Genomic DNA, 22,241 nt, shown 5'->3' with positions numbered 1-22,241 from the left:
AATGTACTGAGAAAAAGTTCATGAAAGGAAAAATCGGCTGTTCTCTAAAGAATCTTTTCTTTGAAATGAAACTTCTTTAGCTAAAATTGTAAAAGAGTGAAAATCAAAATGGACGAAATATAAAACCAGACAGAAATGCGTATACGTCATACCAGCTTTGATGTTTCTTTAAGTACAGTTGATTTGATAACAATTTGAAAACTGCGGATGGGCATATCACTGATAGTTATTATGTCAGATGTCTTTGTTCGCGTATTAGGCTATAAACGAAACATTTTGAACATCGACCGAAAGAAAATTAAATACATTTCAATTTTATCTATTATGTTTCAAATACATTGTTAATTAAATACTTCAGGATTATTTAACTAGGCGTAATGATCCAGCATGCAACTTGATCTGTATTGTCAACTTGAATGATCTCAAAATAGCAGCGATGTGTGGACGAAGAATTTTATGTTAACGGACAACACTCATCCGTTCTTATTTTAATATACAATTTAGTTTACAATTCCTGCCCGTTCAAAAAATGTAAAATCTGTAGGAAAAAATATGCAAAATAGTCAAAGTGATGAAAATACGTAATTGAAAATGTTAAGGTACAAGGAGCATGAAACCATGTGAACGTAGTCAATTAAGATGTTTTAAAAATATAGATATCATCAGCCTATAGCATCTTTGTTGTCATAAAATATTTGTAACATAAACTACATAATTTATTCATTAAGATGAAATAAAAAAATTGTAAATTTTTATTTACACTACGTTTAATCGCATATCCTTTTTAATTAAAAATAACCTAAATTTGTTTACGCTGAAATTAATCACAGAACGAGGAAAACATCTGATAGCCGTAACATAAATTCCATTTCGACCATGTATTTAGACACTTTTTACTATTTTTATCAAAATTCTTACATAGCATTTCCTTTACAAACATGGATTTCAGCTTAATATATACTTTGTACTGAATATCATCTTCAACTGTTTGGAGATGAATTATACATTTGAAAAAATTAAGATGTTTTTGAAAAGAATAAAATGCAAATTATGACGAAGGAACTTTAAATAGAATTTAATATTTCAAATAGAAATAATATAATGTTTGGTTTATTTAAAAAATAAATCAAAGATGTAAAGAATAAATTCTCAGAAATTCATTTAGTTAAATATTGCACACCAAGGAACGTGAAACTTACTTTTATTTAACAAACAATTATTACGCGCACTATTTCAGTGACTGCATATAAGGCTAGTCTAAGAAAAGTTATCTTTTACACAACCGGTTAATATGAGCAAAGGCTGTCTTCAGTTAGCGGGTATTGACACTAATGTACATGATAAATTAAATTTGAAGTAAAATGTCTCTTTAAAAACAAAACCCTTCCACCGAATTCCCAGAAGTGCAGTTCAAGCTCGGAATTAAAATGTAGGAGTGCTTTATTTGCCAGCAGCCATATAAGGAGGCTTTGATCTGCTGGGTGTGGGTACGTAGGCGAGATTAGAACACGACGCCTCTCAGTGTTACTATCAAGCAACTGTTAGAAATATGAGCATTCTCGGTGAAGAGAACAATTTGGAAATTTTCAAGGGATTGCAGATTCTAAATTTAGCATTCGATTTCTTCAAATGAATAAAATTTACTAACGAACTTTAAATTTCAATTCTAATCAAATAAGATGTAATCAATTAATAAGGATAGCCATATTAATCCAATTGAGGTCGACGTGAGTAAACGAGTTTCACATTTAAGTCAGAAGAAAAGCACCTTGTCTTTGTACTTTGAGCTAGATTAGCATTTAAATATTAAAGCAGGAATATAATTGACGATTCCCCTTACAACAATGAATAAAACCAAACTTAAAATATGCTCAAGATAACCATTTACAGAAATGTTTGTATTTCTTCAACTAATTTGTGTACAAAACATTCATTCATGCTGTGCACCAGAAATAATTCAGGAAAGTTTTTTCGGACGTTATTTAAAGTCTGAATGGCTAATCTCAAGCTTGTGAGAAATGAACGTTTGTATGTTAAACAATTTTTTTTTATAAAGGGCCTTGGGGCTATATTATATTTTCCAAATCCATTTTGAAATATCACCTACAGTCTCTTGTACTTTAAACTGTTACTTGGGCTGACGTAAAAACCATGTTTAAATTATTTATTTTACACAAATTCGCAGACAACGCTGTTGTCGTATTGCATATGCAATAGTGGCCAAATCTGAAGAAATCTTTTAGAAAGAGCATTCTTGAGATTTGATACCTCATAATAGCAATTTTATTAAGAAAAATTCAATATGCAATCACTCAAAGAAGTATTGGGCCATATTACAAGTTCACAAGGTTTTATAAATTTTTAATTTAAAAATATAACTGAAACGAAGTAAATCACGTTTTGATAAATACAGATCACAGTAAATCAAACAAAATTAATATATTAACGCAGTTATGATTACACTTTAAAGTAAAAGAAATCAGGTCAGAAAATCTGCTCAAAAAATATTGGAACACTATCCAAAAAATTAAGAAACAAATCTGAACTTGGTAATTTATAATTGGATGAATTGGTTGCCCCCTCTATATTTTACAGCAGGCTGAAATTTTTTGGTATCCAATACTACATTTGGTGTGCATCAAACATTTTGTATGCTATCCGTTCCGAAAAAGCTACATTTGCTTTCGTTCATAAAAATGGCATTTCTCCAAAATTTGTTAGATGATTTATGTTCATTTTAGCTAATGCCAGTCTAGCTTTTCAATTCGCTATGCATGGAGCTTTCTTCGAGATCTCTTCCACGATACTTATAATTTCTTGAAGCAGCTCCGACAGTTTCAGGATTTACAGACCTTTTGTATTACAGAATAGATTTTGCTGGGCTAGTTCTTGAATTAATGTAAACTTGTTTCACAATCCTCTTCCAATTCATTCAATGCCTTTGGACGCTCTTGTCTTTTTTTCAACATTATTTGTTTTCTTCAACCTGCGAATATTAAAAACAGACTTATTGAGCTTCAAGATTTATTTCATTCAACGAATTGATTTTGCACCGACTTATTACCAGATTTCATAGATCAACCGAAATAGTTTTTCGCCATTGTTCCAAATAGCCCTATTCGGCTGATACTGCGTTTAAAATAATAGTCTAAAATAAAGGGTAGTAAATAAAATTTATTGATGCTCTGTATACCTCTTAAATTTCTCATTTCAAAAATGCCTCAATACTTTGACATCTGTTTGCATTTAAAAGGTTATCCAATTTTAAAATAAAATTTTATACTGTATACCAAATATTAACACATTTCTTGATTAATATTTTTTTTCACGAACATCTTTACATGTTATGCATGCCAAGTATCCTAATATTTTTGAGTGATTATATATTATTTTCAAAGGCAGTTTAACAAAGAATTTAATAAAATAATTTATATAATGATACTAGTTTTGGAATATCAGGTGCTAGGGAGAAAAAAAAAAGAATGACATTTGCAGAAATTCACTTAAAGCAATTAATAATTGTTGCAAGGCATAATTGAATAACCTTTAGCATTGTATTTCTATGGAATTCATTAGTGATTTTAGTTCTCCAACAGTTGTGTAACACCGAGAATGGATTGTTTTACTTAATTGGGCGTTATTGGTAAATAGCTTTTGTAGAAAAAATTTCTGTAGTGGCTCCTTAAATTTCCAATTGCGTTATGATGAAATATGATCTTGAGACCAGTTTTTGCATACAGCAACATGAAATGGAACTGAATTCTGTTGAAATAAATTATTCGCGAAAGGATTAAATGCGGCAGGTAGATATATCGGAAGAAATATTTCATTTACGTATTTTTGGGCATTTACGTTATTACAGATTCTGCACACTTCTATTGATGCTATATGATCTCGGATCATAGCATGGCATATACTGGGTATTTAGCATGCTGATGCAATCAAGATGGAAATCCATTCTTGGATATTTGATGCCGCCTTTACCCAATAGTTTGATTTCGTCACTCCAAATCAGTCCTATTGTTTTGCTATCCAGTTAACATGCGTTTTTGATCCGTTTTTTCTTTATCTTTTCAGTCCTTGTTTCAGATTTTAAAATGGCCTTTTTTGTGGAATACGGCATTTAGAAACCGCTTCCCACAATTTGTCTCGAATGGTCTTCGCACTCAATGTCACATTGTATTGTATTATGTCATTTCACTTTGTATACTTCCACGATTTTCTTCTAGAATGTAGATAAAATTTCTTACTTTATTACCAGTTTGTGTTCTGCACTTCTTCCTTTGTAGCCTGTTGGAGTTTCGAAATACCCTGCCGTATATTGTGAGTAGCTATACTATTGCCATACTATCTATACAGTTGCACCGTTAATGTTGTAAATGTATCTTTCAATTCTAAATATCGCCAAACAAATAATGCGAAAGAAATCTTTAAAAAAATTAACAAAGTAGCTAGCGAGGATTTCTCTTCACAAGATATTTACATTTTACTTGCATAAGCTAGGCGATACAGAATTCACTTTAATTGTATTCGATAAATACGTTGCTCGTTTATGTTGCAAATATTTGACTGCCACAGATAGAGCTCACATTTTCTAAATTCTCTTATTGCTTTGCGTATATCCTTCCCATATTTTATATATATATATATATATATATATATATATATATAGGATTATGACAGAAGCAATTCGATTACTACTTACTGTCATCCACCCACACCACCCTTTAGAAGGTTTTTTCAGAATATAAAAATTATACCGATATTTAAAAATATCACTGCCGCATCTTTATAAACAGATTTCATCGGCTGGTGTACTGCTTTATTTGATAAAAATTTCCTACGCTTACGTGTTTTGGATTGTCAGAAAGCCGCTTCCAAATATTATCACACGTTTGAGCTGGATAGCCTTGTAGATTACCTACGATATAGACCTATAGTGAATTTGCATTAATTTAGGAACGACTAGATTAAAACAGGATTAATGAAAGATATTCACTTCTATGTCAAAGGTAATGTGGAGTCTCATGACTTTTGATAAGTAAAAATATCTCCCAAAGGACTGCCTTATTAAATATGTATTCACAAAGTATAAATATTAAGAATAAATGCCATTGATAAAATTCAACTGGTCACTGAAGCACATCTATACATCTTCAATAAAGAGATTTCATGTTGAATTGCAATACTTTTCTAAAAAGTACACTTTCTTTAGTTAACACATTGTTAAATTTTAACAAGATTTAGACATCATTAAAACTGCAATCATTAGGAAAGTTCAGAATTTTTATCAAATGCATGTGAACTTAAAAGCTTTTTCCAGTTGTAACTACAGAAAAAAAAATTTTATACTAAATCTGGGCTAGGTTAAGTGTATTTTCAATGATTCAGTACATGCACATTTTTCAATAATTCAGGAACATCTCGGAAAATATCGCTAATCTTTTCGATCCAAGAAATTTAAGGATATTTAATTTTTATTAATTAAAAAGATCTTGAATTTGCGAGAAAAAATTTCCCAACTTTCATGTTTTATCCCACTGAACCCTTTTATTTCGATTATTTTTCAGTTACAGTTGCATAAATTTGTAAGAAGCTTTAAGAACTGCAGGAAAACTGAAAAACATTGAAATGAAATCGTTTTCATTTCTTAATAAAAATTACCGAGAATTCAAGTATCAAACATGTATCACTTTCCAATATCCAATTAAAAGTTCCAACATGCACGATATAATTGGAGTAAGCATCCTAATCTCGGATCGCATATCGTGTTTGAAGAACGTGTAAGACGCTGTTAAATCATTGTACACAAATTTCCGCAGAATCCAAGCAGTGTGTTTAGTGGGTTAAAAGTATTTCCCAAATCTAAGCGTTTATGCTCACGCTATAGAGTTTGCTTTATCTGAGGATTAGTAAAAATGTTTCGTAACTTTAGATTTTCGGTATGGAATTTCAAGCCATAAGTAATACTTAAACGAAAGAAAAAGATGCCAATTTGAGAGCAGGTAAAGTTTATTGTTAAAACTTAACAGTGTAAAAAAAGCGTTAATGGTTAATAAAACGTCGATTTCCTTTAACTTTCGACTTTAAAAGTTTTGCGTAATCCGTTCCTTGGGAAGGATGGGCCATTAAGGCTCTAGGACCAGCAAGAGCAACATAATGGTGCAAGCCATTTCTATCCACTTCTCGGATGAACGCATGAATATTCACGGATCCTGAAAGTATACAACAGGTTTGTATTTTAAAACAAACAAAATTGCATTACTGTAAATGCTCATTTACTTTTTTTTTTTTTTTTTTTTTTTTTTACAGACAGCAAGCATTAATCATAAAAAGGTGCATCATGCATTCGAGCACACTTAAATTTATAAAAAGTGTTCAGAAAAAATTTCTGATTTAAGCAATTATCAGAATGACAATGGATTTTTAAGTATAAATTAGGAATTCCAAAAGCAATCAAGTGAGGGTGCTCACACACAATATTGAGAAGTTTTATGGAAATCGCGATAGTGTATAGATATGCATTTGTCTCAATTCTGGGAGCATCCAACAGCCATCGTTGGTAGATCGAGCATTGGGGGGTGAAACTTTTCTACAACATCGGTGAATCCACAATTAGTGCACTGCGAAAGTTCCGCATGAGAATGGACGGAAAGCAGAAAACTAATTGAATGGAAGACCGAGTTTAATACGAGGCTTTGAAGAAATTAGAGGACCGACCAAGAAGCAAGACCATTCTTGCACTCGAACTAAATTCATGTAAAAAATATTTTGAAAAAATTAGCAATCCAGATATCAATGGGGAGTAGCAGTGCTATTCCCCATTGATATGAAGCCGTCTATTCAGCGTATTCTGCACGGAATTTTGCTTCTACATCCATACAAGCTCTTCGATTTATCGGTAATAACTGGCGAAGAAATTGAAAGATGCCATTCAACAAAACATCGATGCTGACATGCTACACTCTGCTGTAACAGGCATAATGACACGTCTTTATTTTTTTAATATCTTGTTTAATACAATATCGCCACAACAAATTTTACTTTAAGATAAATGCACGGTTTCATGTTAAGATTTGACTGTTTGCTTGATTCGCGTAAAGCGTCTCTGTATGACGCATTCGAGCCAATTTTCGGTTACTTTTAGATTTTTTTTCCATGTATAAAAACCTTATGTCCCTCTAATCATATTCGCCAAAACCGATCTGTTTCCAAGCATTGTTATTATGAAACTAAAGTTCGCAAGCATTTATTACATATTTTATCTAAAGCAATTTGATGTATTGTTAATTTTAAAAATTACGAGAACATAGCAGATTTGTGGTGGCGATATTGTATTAAGACTTCAAGACTATTGAAAACTATCTAAATTAAAATGCATCTAAAAAATATCTGCTCCAAAAAGATCAGTCCACGAGACCTACTAATGTAATGCTATTATGAAACTAAAGTAAAACTAAATAAAAATTTTCTTTCCGTTTCACCGAACTCAAGAAACCAGTAAATCCAAACTTGAATAAAATTTTTCAAGCCATTTCAATTTCTTTGAACATGCAGGGACTCGAGGCAACAGATTGAACTTTGTGTGGTTATAATTGTGTGGTAAAATTTTTTTGAACTATCAAATTTTGCACAAAATTCGCCCATAGAAATAAGTATTCTACTATTTCTCTGTCGGCACGATAACTCAAAAACGTAAAGAGTCAGAAGAATTGAATTCAGCACATTTAGTTAGAATTTTGCATTACAAAACTTTGGACCAAATCCTATCGGTTGACTGTCTTCATGTGCATGTGCGCGAATATAGATGGAAACCTGAATAAGCTAGATAGAAGTTATTGGTTTTTGACTAAAACTGTAGACCTACATCAGATTTTCGATCGCATCCATAAGAAAAGACGCCCAAAACAGTTTTCTTTATAACGAGGCATAGAAACATGCGATACGTTAATTGCATGAGAAGGGGAAACGAGACTTCCCCACCCCTCAATTTAATTCTTAGTTAATGTTTTCACAATACATGTAACCAACTTATAAATGGCACCCGGCAGAAATACGAGTAAATTTATCACGGCGTTGCAAATTCATTTCATCATATTTTAGAGGGAGAAAAGCATCAGTAATTACCAATTTGACAAGCTCCAGATTTTTTTTCAATTTCAGTCCGTAGCCAAGTTTGAAAATTAGACTTAAACTAATTCCGATTGATTGCAAATTGGATGACATTTTAATTCAGACTTCCACTTTAAGTAGCAGCATAGATACAAGATTCGCAAAAATTCATTTGGAGTAGCAAAAAAGATACACGACAGTACCCATCATATATACACCGTAAGGTTGTTGTAGCCTCTAGAGATAGAGTGAAATAAACTTAAAGAATAAAATTTCGTAAGAATTAGTTTCGGAACAAGTTCCATGTCGAATTTCAAAATTATCCTGTTAGGTTGGCTTCTAAAGACCGGATGCAAAAACGCATAGTAAACTCACGAAACTTGAATAAAAAATCTAATATTTTAACCAGAGAAATTTTTAACTTACCAAGACTGTTAATGGTGTCGATGATCACAAATCCAGAGGCTCCTTTGTGTTGATACATTTTTAATTTGCCCATTTGAGAATCCAAAACAAACAGAATGAGCTCTCCTGTCTGCAAAACAAGCCAATCCAATTCCCCATAATCTTGGATTATCTGATATTTTTGGAACAGTCCATTTGAATCATCGTATCTATGAAGATGAAAAATTGAAATGAATCCAAGAGTTTATGCGTGAAAGTTTTATAAAGGAATATTAAAAGGCTAAAGAAATCGAATTTTAGGTAGGCCAATTTTTTGCCTTTTCGCAGACTCATCCATTCGTTGTCATCCATTGCCTTAAAATGCGACATTTTTATAATGCATTGTGTTTATGATTACGGGTGCGAGCAGAAAAGGATTTAAAGCGCAATTTAAAAACTTATTCTGAATTTCAGAAAAGACTAACATTAATTTCTACTGTATTACCGAGCACCATAACTTATTACAAAATTCTAAATAAACCGAGGGGAAAAAAAAGTCAAATTTCCATGATTAATGGCAATCTAATTTTTATTGGTTAAGTTAATTTTTTTCAAAATCAGCGTACCTGTAAATCGCAAGCCGAGGCTCATTTTGCACTTTAGGTATTTTGCCTTCAGCTATCACTAGAAAGATGAAGGACGAATATTCCTTTGTGTAGCTCATCAAGAGAACAGACTGAGCATGTGTAGAAGTAATGACTTGTCCAGGACTGGCAAATGTCGATTCTTCAGAATTCCAGAAGTAGATGTCTACTGCCATTTCGCCGTCGATAAAGATTTCTCTCATACTCGGGTTTTCGGTCATTATTGCTAGTATAATACCCTCAGCAGCTTGAAGTACGGACGCCTGGAAATAAAATTAGTATGCGTCTCAATTCGATTGAATTGACAATTCAATAATTAGCATTTTATTTAGACCTGAACTGAAACAAGCATTTGTTTTAGATCAAACTATTCACTAAATTTAAAATTGGAATAAAAACGTGCAATCGGGGTAATTAAATGATTAAAGTACTTGTATGCAGGACTAATTTATGATTTTCAGAACATCTCATATTAGAGTAAAAATATCAACATTTACAAGAAAAAGTTCAATCTCGAGATTGACGATGCTCCACGTTTCATGAGTTCCAGAATCCGAAGTATTTTTTGATGTATGACTGTCTGCCCGCTTAATCCGAGCACGATAACACATTTGCAAGAGGTTTGACAAGGGGAGGTCATCAGTTTGAAGTTTATTTAGGCATCTGATTTCACGCTAGTATATTTCAGAGTGTTCATTAAACCAGTAAAGCTCAACAGCCAGCCAATTCCGAGGGGAAGAAAAAAAAAAATAGATTTTGGAAAAGTTTATATAAGAATAACTTGTCTCTGTTCAGAAGCCCTACGGCGTGATTGTCAAAGCGATCATTTCGTAAGCAGGGTGACAAGATTCTTATTTTTCACTTTAATTTTCTTCAAAAATTGAAATTCAATTCACAATTTTAGTTCAATTAACAAAACCGTTTTAAATAATGTTCGCTTTTTGCAAAAACAGACGTTTATTCTCCTTACACATGAATTGTAAATTATAGATTTTTCTAAAAAAGCATATTTAAATTAAATTAAGACATTAATATGTTGCACACTTTATGCAAAATGTTCATTCACTTAGCTCTCGAATTATAAAATGTTTAATTAAACAAAAAAAGTATGAGTTCAAACATTGATAAATATCAATTATGAGTTACGAGATAAGTTATGAGATCAATTATGAGTCGTTAATTTAATTTTAAGAAACAGAATGATAGTTATCGTGAAAACATTGGAAACTAAATACTTGACATCTTGTATAACTGATAAATCGCGATTGTTCACAACAGCAATTTCTTTAAGAGAACTACTGAAAAACAAAATTTGTTTTCCCGATTGATACGATTGTGTTGAATCAGAATAAACCAATTAAACCAATATTTAATTCGTTTGTTTTTAAGATGGCAATTTATAACGATCTTAAAAACAAACAAGATTTAGCAAATTTCATTTATAATTATTTTTTGAAATTAAATTCGAGTATAAGAATGACCATTTGTGATAAAAAAAAAAAATGAACATTGAGACTATTTGTATACTTCATTTGGATAACTGAAAATAAAAGACATCGAGGACCGAACTCTTTCTCGTCGCTTACAAAATTGCCTTGACAACTGTCGCATCAAAAGCTTGTGGAACTAAATATTGCAAGGACTAATACTTACGTGAGAAAATTAATCCAGTTGGATATATAGCATAACCATGTACAGCCACTTTCGCGCATTGCGCTCGTCATTTTACGATCTTGGAAAGGATTGAAAATAAGTTAATTTACGGTTAGCTCTTTCAACCTTCAACTAAGTTGAATCTATAATATTATGAATGAATAGTTCAAGAAATTCGAATGATTGACATCTTATATTAAAAGACGCAAACAAGGTTTCATGTTATCTTCGACTATGTTTCATAAAATTTCAAATACTCTGCATTTTACAAATTAGTAAATTGAATTTAATTGCTCTACTGCATCGAAAGACAACTAGTCTATGAATCCACGAATATGATGCGAAAGTGACCAAAAAATACATTAAAGCATAGAAGATTAGATATATCGATACATAGCAATGGAATTGGACGGTGAATTCTGTAGTTGCTTTTACTAATTTAAATCCGGAAGTTTAAATCAACTTATCTTGGATTTTGTGAAGTAATTGAGCATTGCGATTGAACATAATTCTCAGAAGAGTTTTCTAAATATTACGATTGTATATACATTTACACACTGAAAAACAAGCTGTAATTTAGATTTAGTAATTCAGCATGGAACAACATTTTGTAAAAATGTTCGCTTTAGATTACACATCCGATTTTTTGCAACTATTCCAAAATATTTGCAGTGTGTGCATTCAAATCCAGCAAAATCTTGATCCAGAGTTTATTTCCGAAAGCAAAAGCTGTTTTGCATAAAGACTAAACTGCTTTGACGTATGCCATTTAATTGACATTTTTGTAAAGTCTGTATACCTACCTTTCTGCCACCAGTGGTCGGCAAAATTTCTAAGAGTTCAAATAATTGGTCACTGCCTTTGGAACAGTAAACTGTGCATTTATGAAGATGAATATAAACTGCACAACACAGTTTTTCCTCTTGAAATACCACCATGTCTAGAGCTGGAGGAATTTCTAATCTTTGATACGTTTCAAAAGAACCAGCATTCCAGAAGTATATGTCGCTTGTTGTATTCCCAATACCTAAAGAAAAACGGATGTTATTCATACTTCGATTTTTTAACAGTTATTTAAACACTTTCAAATATTAGTCTTAAAATAATTTGCTTCATAACTGGCAACAGTCATTTATAAAACAGTAAAGGGCTCGAGAAGCATAGATTAGCAGTTTCAGATTTATTGACAACTTAACAGTAAGGAGAAGCCTCATCTGCACATCAATAGATTCAAATGATTTTAATATAAATTCAAAAGTGATTTATATACTAGATATAATTTAGTTCAAAACATTAGTCAGTTTTATACAAACTATAAAATGGAGATTTAAATTTCATCGAGTTCCATTTGGATCTCTCGTAAGACTAGCCTAAACACACTATAGTATATATATCCAAAATAATCGCAAAACACGAAAATAGGAAGCATGAGCTTTCTCCATTGATTTAATTTGACACTTGAAAGATATGCTCATTTTGAAAAACAATGCATATAAAAATCCATTTAATGCATCCGATTGTAAACGACTCAATAAAATAAAATATTTTCGAACTTAAATTATTAATATTTAAAAATTCCATTTATTTAGTTTTATTTGCTGTAAATAATTTGTATTCTTTGAAGTTCATAACTGGATCCACCTTAAAGAGCAAATCGTATTTCCACAAGCTTGTGGAAATAAGATTTGAATTCAGTTGAAATGGCCTTGAATTCTTTAAGTCTAGAAGAATTAAGATTAATGCAAAATAAATTGAATCTCTACCAAATTATCCAAGAACTTTTTCCTCACGAAATTAAGGTACATAATTTACTCTTACCACTCACTTTGAAGAAGCCTCTAACAATGAAATCACGGATATAAACGTTTCAGAAGGATTCAATTCCCACATCTAGTTTTTTGGAGTAAACTCATACGAATTAAATCCAATGAAAACTTAAGGCATTTTGATTCTTATGAATATTGTATTAACAAGACCGGATTATTGAATAGGCAGTTGGATGAAGGCCTCGCAACTTTGGAAGGCCTTTAAACCAAATTTTCCCGCAAACTCAAGTAATGATTAATTTTGGAAAATTCATTTCTAATTAATTTCCTTTTGAAAACTTGATATTTAAATGTCCAATCCTATAATTAAATTATGCAATGAAGTTTAGTGTTTGGTTAAAATTTTGACGCTTAAATTAGTTTTTATAATCCGATATTGAAGCTTGTGCAAGCAACTCGCAATTAAATCTTTCATTGTCGGTTCGTTCAAGTTGTCATTTCAAGTAGTTTTAAGATTAAATAAAAAAAATTAAAAATGCTTTGTTTTGTACGTTGGACAGGGAAATAGGGATCCCGGAAAACTGCATTGCTCAAGTTCCCATAGAATGATACGCATTGCGATTCTATTATGCAGGGCTGGATATATATATATATATATATATATATATATATATATATATATATATATATATATATATAGACATTTGCATTATTTTGCGTCAAAAACGAATTTAAAATTTAATAACTCCAAATAATTTCATGTGCAAGACTTTCATTTTAAAATTCCTTCAAAGCTGAAGTTTAACATGATTAATTCTTTGTACTTTAAATGGAGATTTACATTACTTTTATCGAAACATTGTACGTTGTGTTTGGAAGGAGAATTTGAATTCCCACATTCAGCTTCGTTGCGAAGAAAAATTAAAGTATGTGGGCAGCATCTTCATGAAGCTTTAAAATGTTGGCCATTCTACATCATCCAGTGGAGTGCTTTTCACACCAATAACCATTGTTGATGCTAGAAAAGGTTGAATTTGGAATGGTGCATATTGGAAAATCGTATATCCAACTCGACCGAATCCCATCAATTCAAACTACGAGGATTGGCTTGGCCTGAAATATTAATTGGACAATGCTGGCTCTAATTGGGAAAATTCCTATGAAGAAATTTTTCTGGATCAAAGCATCTCCGGAATTGTTCAGCTCTTTGAGAAGCACGGATTCAGTGACTCAGCCACTGCTAATACTCAAAAGGTAGAAATGACATTGAAGATGCGATTGTCGTTTTGTAAGAGGGAAACTGAGTTAAACCACGATTATCCGGCTATTTTGTGAAGAGGATGAAACTTAAAAAATAGATTAAAAATATTTGTCAGTTAAAATTTCTAAGTTCAGAGCACGGAAGAGTTTTCACAGTATCCGATCTAGGAAGCTATTTAATAACTTACGTTTAATTTGAAAGAAAAGCGACTATTGAATTAAGAATTATGGTCATTTTACTAAGTGCCCCCCCCCTGGCTTCCTTGACCTGTCCTTTCTGCTATTTATTATATGAAGTTATCGCGTTTTAATCAGATCTTCGCGACCTTAAGATTGTAAATAGATTGAGACTGGAAAAGATGCTTTTCAAAATTTCTACTGACTTTCCAATGTTTGTAAATAGAATCCATTGACTAAAAAACCCGAAATTTATTCATATTTGCAATAATTTTGGTCAGTAGTCCTTTATTTTCCTTATTTTAAAAATTAAGATTGTGCAGCTTTAAGCGTAACGGAACGTTTGAAACGCTTTCCTTTTACTGAGTGCTGCACCCCCTGAAATACTTCTCAGTTCAATACCTTTCTGAGAAAAATATTGCTTTGTAAATATCGAAGCTCGAGCTGGAGGAAATGCGGAGAGTGAAATTCTATGTACTCTGAAATAAAACTTCAGGAGGAATCTGCTATATTTTAGTAACCGTTATTTTTCTGCTTTTGCGGTAGATTAGGCTTTAATGCCCAAATCCAACAATTTAACCTAATAATTTACCTCGTTCTGCAAAGAAAGCGATACACTGATAATATCGGATTCTATAGTTCAATCTATACAAGTCCTCAATTCCTTATTTTGCACCTTCCTTGGTACTGGATTAACTTCGTAATGATTAGTAATCAGTCACTTGTCACAAATTTGGATATTCAGAAGAAACGCTTACCAGTGATTTGTTCCCTTGAACAAGAAGGATTTGGATTCTGATTGGCAATAAACAGGTATGTAGTTTCCCAAGTAAATATACTTTTAATGGATACTGCATATGAAGTTATAATTTCCTATTTAAAATAAAACGGATACAAAAACTTTATAAGCCAAATTTTCATGCAGAACTTGAGATACTCATAGATAAATAAACTTAGATTTCAGAAACAAGTATCTAAAATCCCTTGAAGTTTGTTGCTTGTTTAAAATTTACGAACTTACTTGGGGAAGTGCCAAAAATAGTTGCTGCTCTGGGTAGAACTCGAAGAGCCGTATACTGGAGCAATAAGCCTGTGAACTTGAATTTTCCGAAAGTAGTAATAATTCTTCACAATCTTCACCAAATAGATATAACCAGCTATAAGCAGAAGGGATATTGAATTCTTGGAATAATTCATAGTATTGGAATACGATAGCTTGACCTGGAGGGGGCAAAAAGGGAACTTTACATTTGTATACTGATTTTTTAATCTTTCGAGTTGTTTAATTCAATACTTACTTTTAATTGCATCACTCATTTTGTCAACAACTGCATTAATTTCTTGAAGTCTACTTAATAGCTGTCCAAAATCTAAATGAGTATTGATTTTCCTCTCTAGTGCCTCCAGGTTCACACCAGCTACGGTAGGTGCTTCAAGATATTGTATAGTTAAAGGCATGCTGAAATATTTTGTGCCTGTAATTATATTGGTTCGACCTCTCTGAAGAGTAGCAATAGATAAGAAATCCAAATCTATTCCATTAATAGTTCCATCTACTGTTAAAGAGCCTCTAATATCTACATGGTCTTTAAGAGTTTTTTTGCCAGTTACAATTTGATCGCCATACACCATCAGAAGATTTTCTTCGGACACTTTCAGCCCATCAAGCAATCCACCGACCCTGAAATGAAATCCCTGTCAATTCAAACTGAAATCAATTATTTATCAACAGAGGGTACACAAAGAGTTCGTACATTTCTTTTAATTATTTGCAAGATTCTTATTACACAACAGCGAAAATACGAAACGGCGAGATTTGCAAGCTTAAGACGCTTGGACTGACTGATTGAAACTAGATGAAATAAATCTTAGATTGTTCCCAAGTGTCTAGTTTGAATGTTTTCCGAATGAAGGCGATACAAGAGAGTAGCGATTTATATAGAGATCACAACTGGTAATGAAAGTTCTGCTTCGTCTGCAGGGGATTGTCTCAAGTTATTTAAATTCTTAGTGGGATTTGTGCATGAAAATGGTCGACACATATTTTGGGTTACTCTGCGATATTATACAATGACGAAACTTATATTTCCCACATATCTTGATGCCACATTAAAACATTAGCAGAAAGTATGCATTTTCTAATCATACAAATATCGGGCATCATTGGAGCACATTTAACACCATAAGTGCCAAAACAATGCATGGCTCGAGATTACATTACAGATATCTGCAGAACAACTAGTGTTAGTTACAATGCTCTTTATTAGCCTGCAAAATACTTAGATTTTTTTAATGCAACTGAAACTAAAATGTACTAGTTCATAAATTGGAAATATTTTACCCGTTTGGCATTAAGCTTTGACGATTCCCCATCGATTGTAGATGAAGATTCCAGTATTAACTACAGAAAACAGACCAAATATAGAGTATCCATATGTAGAGAATATACCCAGAAAGTTATTTATGACGCTAATTAAAGTAGTCTGTCTTTATTTTTAAAAATTGATCCCAGTGGATCAAAACGCATTTACAGGCTAGATTCTACTTTGAAAATGATTTGTTGGTAATGCATGCCGATACTTTTTTTACAAAAAATCTTAAGAACGGGGAAAAAAAATTTTCCCTAAAGAAATTAATGTCAAGAATTTAATAAAAATAACATTAAAAATTTGTTCCGTTTTACTTACCATGCATTAATAACGGTCAGATTATGAAAAGTTTTGTAATTATCGATCATAAATGAACCATTATTTAAAACTGCCGTTTTAAACCATTTCGCTACGTCGACACCTTGAATCAGTTTCCCTTCTCCAATTACAAGATTACCAACATGTAGAGGCTTTTCAAACACTTTCGGACTTTCTACGATGTTAGGGTGGTTTTGTCTCATCACTCCTTCTGGGATGTTCAAACCATTGACTTTACCAGCAACAAAAACATCTGAAAGAATGAATATAGCTTAAAATAATGTAGGATTCCATATAGAAATGAGTACGCCTTAATTTAACAAGGCTATGAATATCAAAAATTGAGATTACTCTTGCATATTTACAGTCAAGCAGGATAGAAAAATTTTAAAGTGTTCGATTTATATCTGTGATAATGGGGGCAAGCAATATGCACTTCATTAATAATCTGTTCAAGTATAAAACCACTCAATCTCAATAGCTTGAAGCCCAGATGAAAAAAGCTTGAAGTAAGTGGTAATTTCATTTTATTTTTATTTTTTGTCTACAATATTAAGGTTTTGTGACCTTTTCTGCGCATGCTTATTCCATTTTTACCGTTAGTTTTAATCTCTAGTTTTGATAAATTCCTTTTTAATTCGCTGACAAAGACGCTATTTTAAGAGTTTATATTATTTCTTATATTGTTTATATTAGTTTTAATCATTTCTTGCGATATTCATTATGGCTTAATGTCTTATAATGCTATATTTTCGAGTACGGTTTGAAAGTAGCGACCTGCGCAATCGAATATTCCAAATCCGTGGGCCTTTAATTTTATATCCATATTCTAAACAGCCAAAAGTTTACCGCAAGATAAAATATGGATAAAAAATTAACTACGATATTTATTTACAAGTCCTTAAAGTTTCCCTTTTTAAAGTCAAATGACGCATATACACGTCAAGTTCAATACAAATGGTTACCAATAAGATTTCCATTTTAAAATAAAATTATGCATCGATCGTGCCAAACTCAAGATTTGGATTGACGTGTATACACGTCGAACGCATTTAACTGGTTATATCTACATTCCAAGGAAAATTCCAATTTGTATATTTACTTTAATATTTTTGTAGAATAAAAAGTTTTCTAGAATCAAATTAGTAATATTTTTACTTCATTAATTTTTCATCTTTAAGTTTTTTTTATTTAAATATATTCATATCAAACGAAATTAAAAGCTTGAGATGCAATGTTATAACTTGCATGTTCATTGAAAATTAGAAATATTCAAAGAATCTTCATAAGATTACATTTAATTTTTAACTTGCTGCTCGATTTCGAAAAATCTCATTACACTAATAAGACGATTAGAACCTTTATTATAAAATGTATTAAATCTGAAAATTGGCATTTCTGAAATTTCTGGATGGTGCCACTTCTGCGAAATAAATTTTTAATTTATAAGTTGATAATCAGGAGCTCTAAAATTACAATTCTGTTACCGTTATCAAATAGCTGTACAAAATTTCAGAAGCAGTAAGCGAGGAAAAATTACAAAATCTCTTTACAAACAATAAACATACCGCGATTACAGAGCAGAAACATTCATAAAACTGCTTAGAGAGCAAATAAGTCGATTATCATGAAAAATATGTTCAACTCACCGTGAAAAGTTATTTTATGAAAGAAATGTTCAGCAATTACGGTTTGAGACTTATCTGTTCTGAGTACTCGGGTCAAGTTGCTGACGTTAACATCGTTCATCATTTGAAATTCTGTGTTGAATTTTTTTGATGAAACCGTTTCTGTAAGAAAAGCATTGATCATGAATTCAATCCTATGAAGTATTTGGAATTTACACTTACTTCAAGCTACATACCTTCAAAAAACAGTTCGCCGAATTTCATCTCCGCTTTTATTATCTGATCTTGAGTAAGACTCATGTATGTTTGAGCAAGGATCTGGAGGTCTATTCCACCTAGTGTACCTTCCAAAATTATAGGCTGAAAATAAACTCATTAAAATTACAAAGGCAAATGCAGTAATGAAAGTTTTCTAGTATTAACTTCATCTTCTGAATTGAAGTTTACAAGGATTAAGAAGCGGGAAGAAGTGTTCTTACGATACAAAACGTAGAGGGGATACTTTACAATTAATTTCGTTATACTGATACTTTTCCACTTGGTGGATTCAGAGAATGATATATTTTGGTATTTTATTAGAATCGGACACTTAAAACCAAAATAAAGCAATATTAAAGTGCACCAAACCAATATTCACCAATTGCGATTTTCCAGTTTAATTTCCAGTTGCGCTTGATTTAGTGGCATTTCAAATAGTTATGATGTTTTTAACGCTTTGTTTGTATATCTAGAGTAAAATATCAATGTTGCTTCTCATTCTGCAGCCAAGGCCTATGACAAACTTCTGTAGCTCCATTAGATTTGTATCCCGATTTGTTAACTTCGAGTTTTAATGCGCAACAGTTAAACAATGCCAGATCTTATTTTAAAGCCGAATCGTTTATAAAATAGCAGTATTGCAAGAAATATTTATAAAGAGACTGCAATTAGGAAAACTGCTTTAACCATAAGTAACCTAAAATTTTTAATTTTAAATCCCCACAAGAAGTTTGTCACACTTCAAACATTTGAAATAAGCAGTACGATACATATTCCTTGCGCTTATGCAAGTGATATTAATGAATCCGATTCTATAAATCAATTTAATTTTTTAAACCCTCTAAACCCGTTAGATTTTTAAAGGAATATCAGCAATGGTCTGGGAGAATACAGAAGATTTTAATATTCCAGTTCATTTAGTTTACGGAATATTTTGATGTTCTATATTTTTCTAATAAAATTATAGAAGTACCATGTTAAAAATTAAAGCTATGTATTCTGCCCGAATTAATTATTCCCTGTAAATTCCTGCTCGATTTTCACAACGACCTGAAGATATTCAATGCATTTAAAACTGACAACTCGCATAGATTTTTGTACTAAAATTTGATTATCAGTACAAATGTTTTAGTAACTTTTCAACTACAAATTTCATGTCTTCAAAATCTCGCTTAATCGAATGCCAGAATAATTCGATTGAAATTCACTATTTGAACGTGGTGTAGTTTAAAAGTTTCTGAAAATCAGACGAATTTTTGTAAATGCATTTTCGTACTTCAGATAAGTTTTTAAAGTGCATGTTTTAGCCTAAACACCGAGAAATTTTTTAAATTGAGGGGTTAAATTGGGAATTTTAGACAAATATGATTGCTATGCAAAAATAAACATTAGAATACAACTTACTCCTTCTATTGTAAGGTTTTCGAATGTCTTTTTTCCAGAAAATGTCAATTCATTGTCAAGAGAAACAGCTATGTCATGAAGCTTCACTAAGTCAATACCAGAAACTTTTCCTTCAACCGTTCCTCCTCCTAGGAAAGTAACATCTCCCTTAATTGTCATTCGACTAATGTTTTGCTTCCGGTTCACCAAGAGAGCATTTTTACACAATTCTTGAACCAGAATTCCATCTACTAAACCATCAACAGTTGCATCCCCTAGAATAATTAGGTCCTGTGTAAATGTTTTGACACCGGTTATCGTTTTGTCTCCCGATCTCGTTACAGCCTCAACCGAGAGATCGACTCCCTGAATTTGTCCAGATAATATTATATCGCCTTTCGACGTTACAAGATTATCAAACATAATTGATCCCTCTATAGTGTTATGCTCATTAATTTTCACAATTGATGCATCAAGTTCAGTTATGTTTATGCCATTTATGTAGCCTTCGACGTAAAGACTTTTAATTGAAATGCCGTCAAGGAAAATCGCATTCCCCTCGACAGTTTGAGGAACATCTTTCAGCATCCAATTCTTCAGGTCTTGTTCAGACACTCCATCAATACTAGTAAATCGTACGTTATTGAAAATTACTAAAGATTTAAACGTCTTGGGACCCATAATTTCTTGAGCACCATCTAGAAAGACTGCATCTTCCCACAGGTCATTGATATTAATACGATTGATATTGACAATGCTCACATCATCTCCGATATCTACGTGGATTGTACCTTTTATTATTTTCTTGTTAATAACTTCAGGACCTGCAGCAAAAATGAATCAGTTTAATATATTTTACATTGCATAAAATACAATTCATTTGACGAATGATCAATAAAGTTATGTTACCTGTGTAAGTCATCGTGTCCCGCATCATTTCGTCTACGTCAATGCCATTCACTGTCCCCGCAATATGAATATCTTTCGCATCGACTTCTCTAAAAGTAACATTGATTAGTTCCCGAGAATACAGCAGTTCTTGATTGCTATTCAGAGTCACGAATTCAGAAACAGGTACGTTATTAATCGAGCCTTTGACAGTCAGCTTGTCAATTTTTACATTTCCACTGAAAGTTTTAGAATTCAAATCTTGGTTTCCAATTCTCAAAATGGTTTCTGTCAAGAAAGTCATATTCACGTTGTTAAATGTTTCAACAATGATGATATTTTCTTCTAAAACCACGTCCTGGAACACTTTTCTTCCAGTTATAACTTGAGGTTTATTTATTAAAATCAAGTCTCTTGCTATATCTATTGTATTAATATCATGACTGATTAGTTCTTCAATCTGCAACAATAAAGATTTGTTAGATAACAGGTTAAGGCAAGTAGGTTTTTATAACTGACATTTGATACCAATTTTATTTAATTAAGCTACTTAAACTTTGAAGTCTGAATTGAAAAACCGTTTGCCCCCCCCCAAAAAAAAAATCATTTCACTTTAGAAGTTTGTAGTCACTATGCGAACGAGCTTCTAACCTTTAAATAGCCGATGTGCAGAGTAAGTTGGAGGGAAGAACCATTCGTCTTAAAAATTCCAAGTTGTTTCTCAGTGCGACTGTCGTTATAAAACCTACAAACATGGGAGTACATATTTTCTTTGTACTCGCCACGGTAGAGTTTAACAGATCACTGTAATAGTTTATATTATGCCGATTCCTCACCAATTTCTCGAAGGTCACTTCGGAATTTGGCAGTGATTGGGCGTATTCGAAGTTCCTTCAATAGAATTCTGAAGAAAAGATTAAAGTTAAAGAAATAGGGTCATCCAGGAAGAGAAAGGAAAGTCGTTTCTGCAAAGGTATTAAACGAGGTTGTCTTCAAGAAGAGCTTTGAACTCTCAGGCCAGCACCAAGATCTGAAAGGAGTTCTCCTCGAATGTTAAATAAAATATTTTGAATAATTGGTTTTCCCGCAGAATAATGGGTAATAAGGTAAATATTTGTCACTATTGTGAAATATACAAAAGCCAGTATCTCAATAATACTATTAATTCCTTAACTCCATGGACGCATATGCGAGCCCTGCGAAGGCTTTGTTTTCTGTCGTCTCGTGTGTATGTTCAGGAATTATTTCTATCGTACATGTAGTAGTAGTAGTAGTAGCAGCAGCACCAATAGAAGGACGTTTACAAAATGTGACCTCGTATTAAATGTCGATACTTGTTTTGAGATTTACCATACGCAACTGAAGTATTTCTTATTCTTTCTTAAAACGAAAGTGTGTGTA

General features: G+C 32.1%; 1 protein-coding gene across 1 annotated transcript in view; it reads right to left on the bottom strand.

The window, feature by feature from the left end:
• Positions 1-6,000: 6,000 nt before the first annotated feature.
• Positions 6,001-22,241, bottom strand: part of LOC129958882 (uncharacterized) — a 32,198-nt gene continuing 15,957 nt past the window's right edge. Inside the window, exons 17-28 of the mRNA XM_056071604.1 lie at positions 20,862-21,300; positions 19,974-20,776; positions 18,548-18,671; positions 18,333-18,473; positions 16,684-16,936; positions 15,295-15,677; positions 15,018-15,217; positions 14,755-14,869; positions 11,597-11,820; positions 9,123-9,403; positions 8,539-8,726; positions 6,001-6,215 (exon numbers count right to left, since the gene is read on the bottom strand). Coding sequence (XP_055927579.1) covers positions 6,046-6,215; positions 8,539-8,726; positions 9,123-9,403; positions 11,597-11,820; positions 14,755-14,869; positions 15,018-15,217; positions 15,295-15,677; positions 16,684-16,936; positions 18,333-18,473; positions 18,548-18,671; positions 19,974-20,776; positions 20,862-21,300 — 3,321 coding nt within the window. The 3' untranslated portion in view covers positions 6,001-6,045. The remainder of the gene's footprint in view (positions 6,216-8,538; positions 8,727-9,122; positions 9,404-11,596; positions 11,821-14,754; positions 14,870-15,017; positions 15,218-15,294; positions 15,678-16,683; positions 16,937-18,332; positions 18,474-18,547; positions 18,672-19,973; positions 20,777-20,861; positions 21,301-22,241) is intronic.

This window comes from Argiope bruennichi, chromosome X1 (genome assembly GCF_947563725.1).
Source record: "Argiope bruennichi chromosome X1, qqArgBrue1.1, whole genome shotgun sequence".
In the NCBI taxonomy this organism is placed as follows: Eukaryota; Metazoa; Arthropoda; class Arachnida; order Araneae; family Araneidae; genus Argiope; species Argiope bruennichi.
Note: the sequence above shows the minus strand (reverse complement) of the source record. Positions and strands in the feature narration are given on the sequence as shown.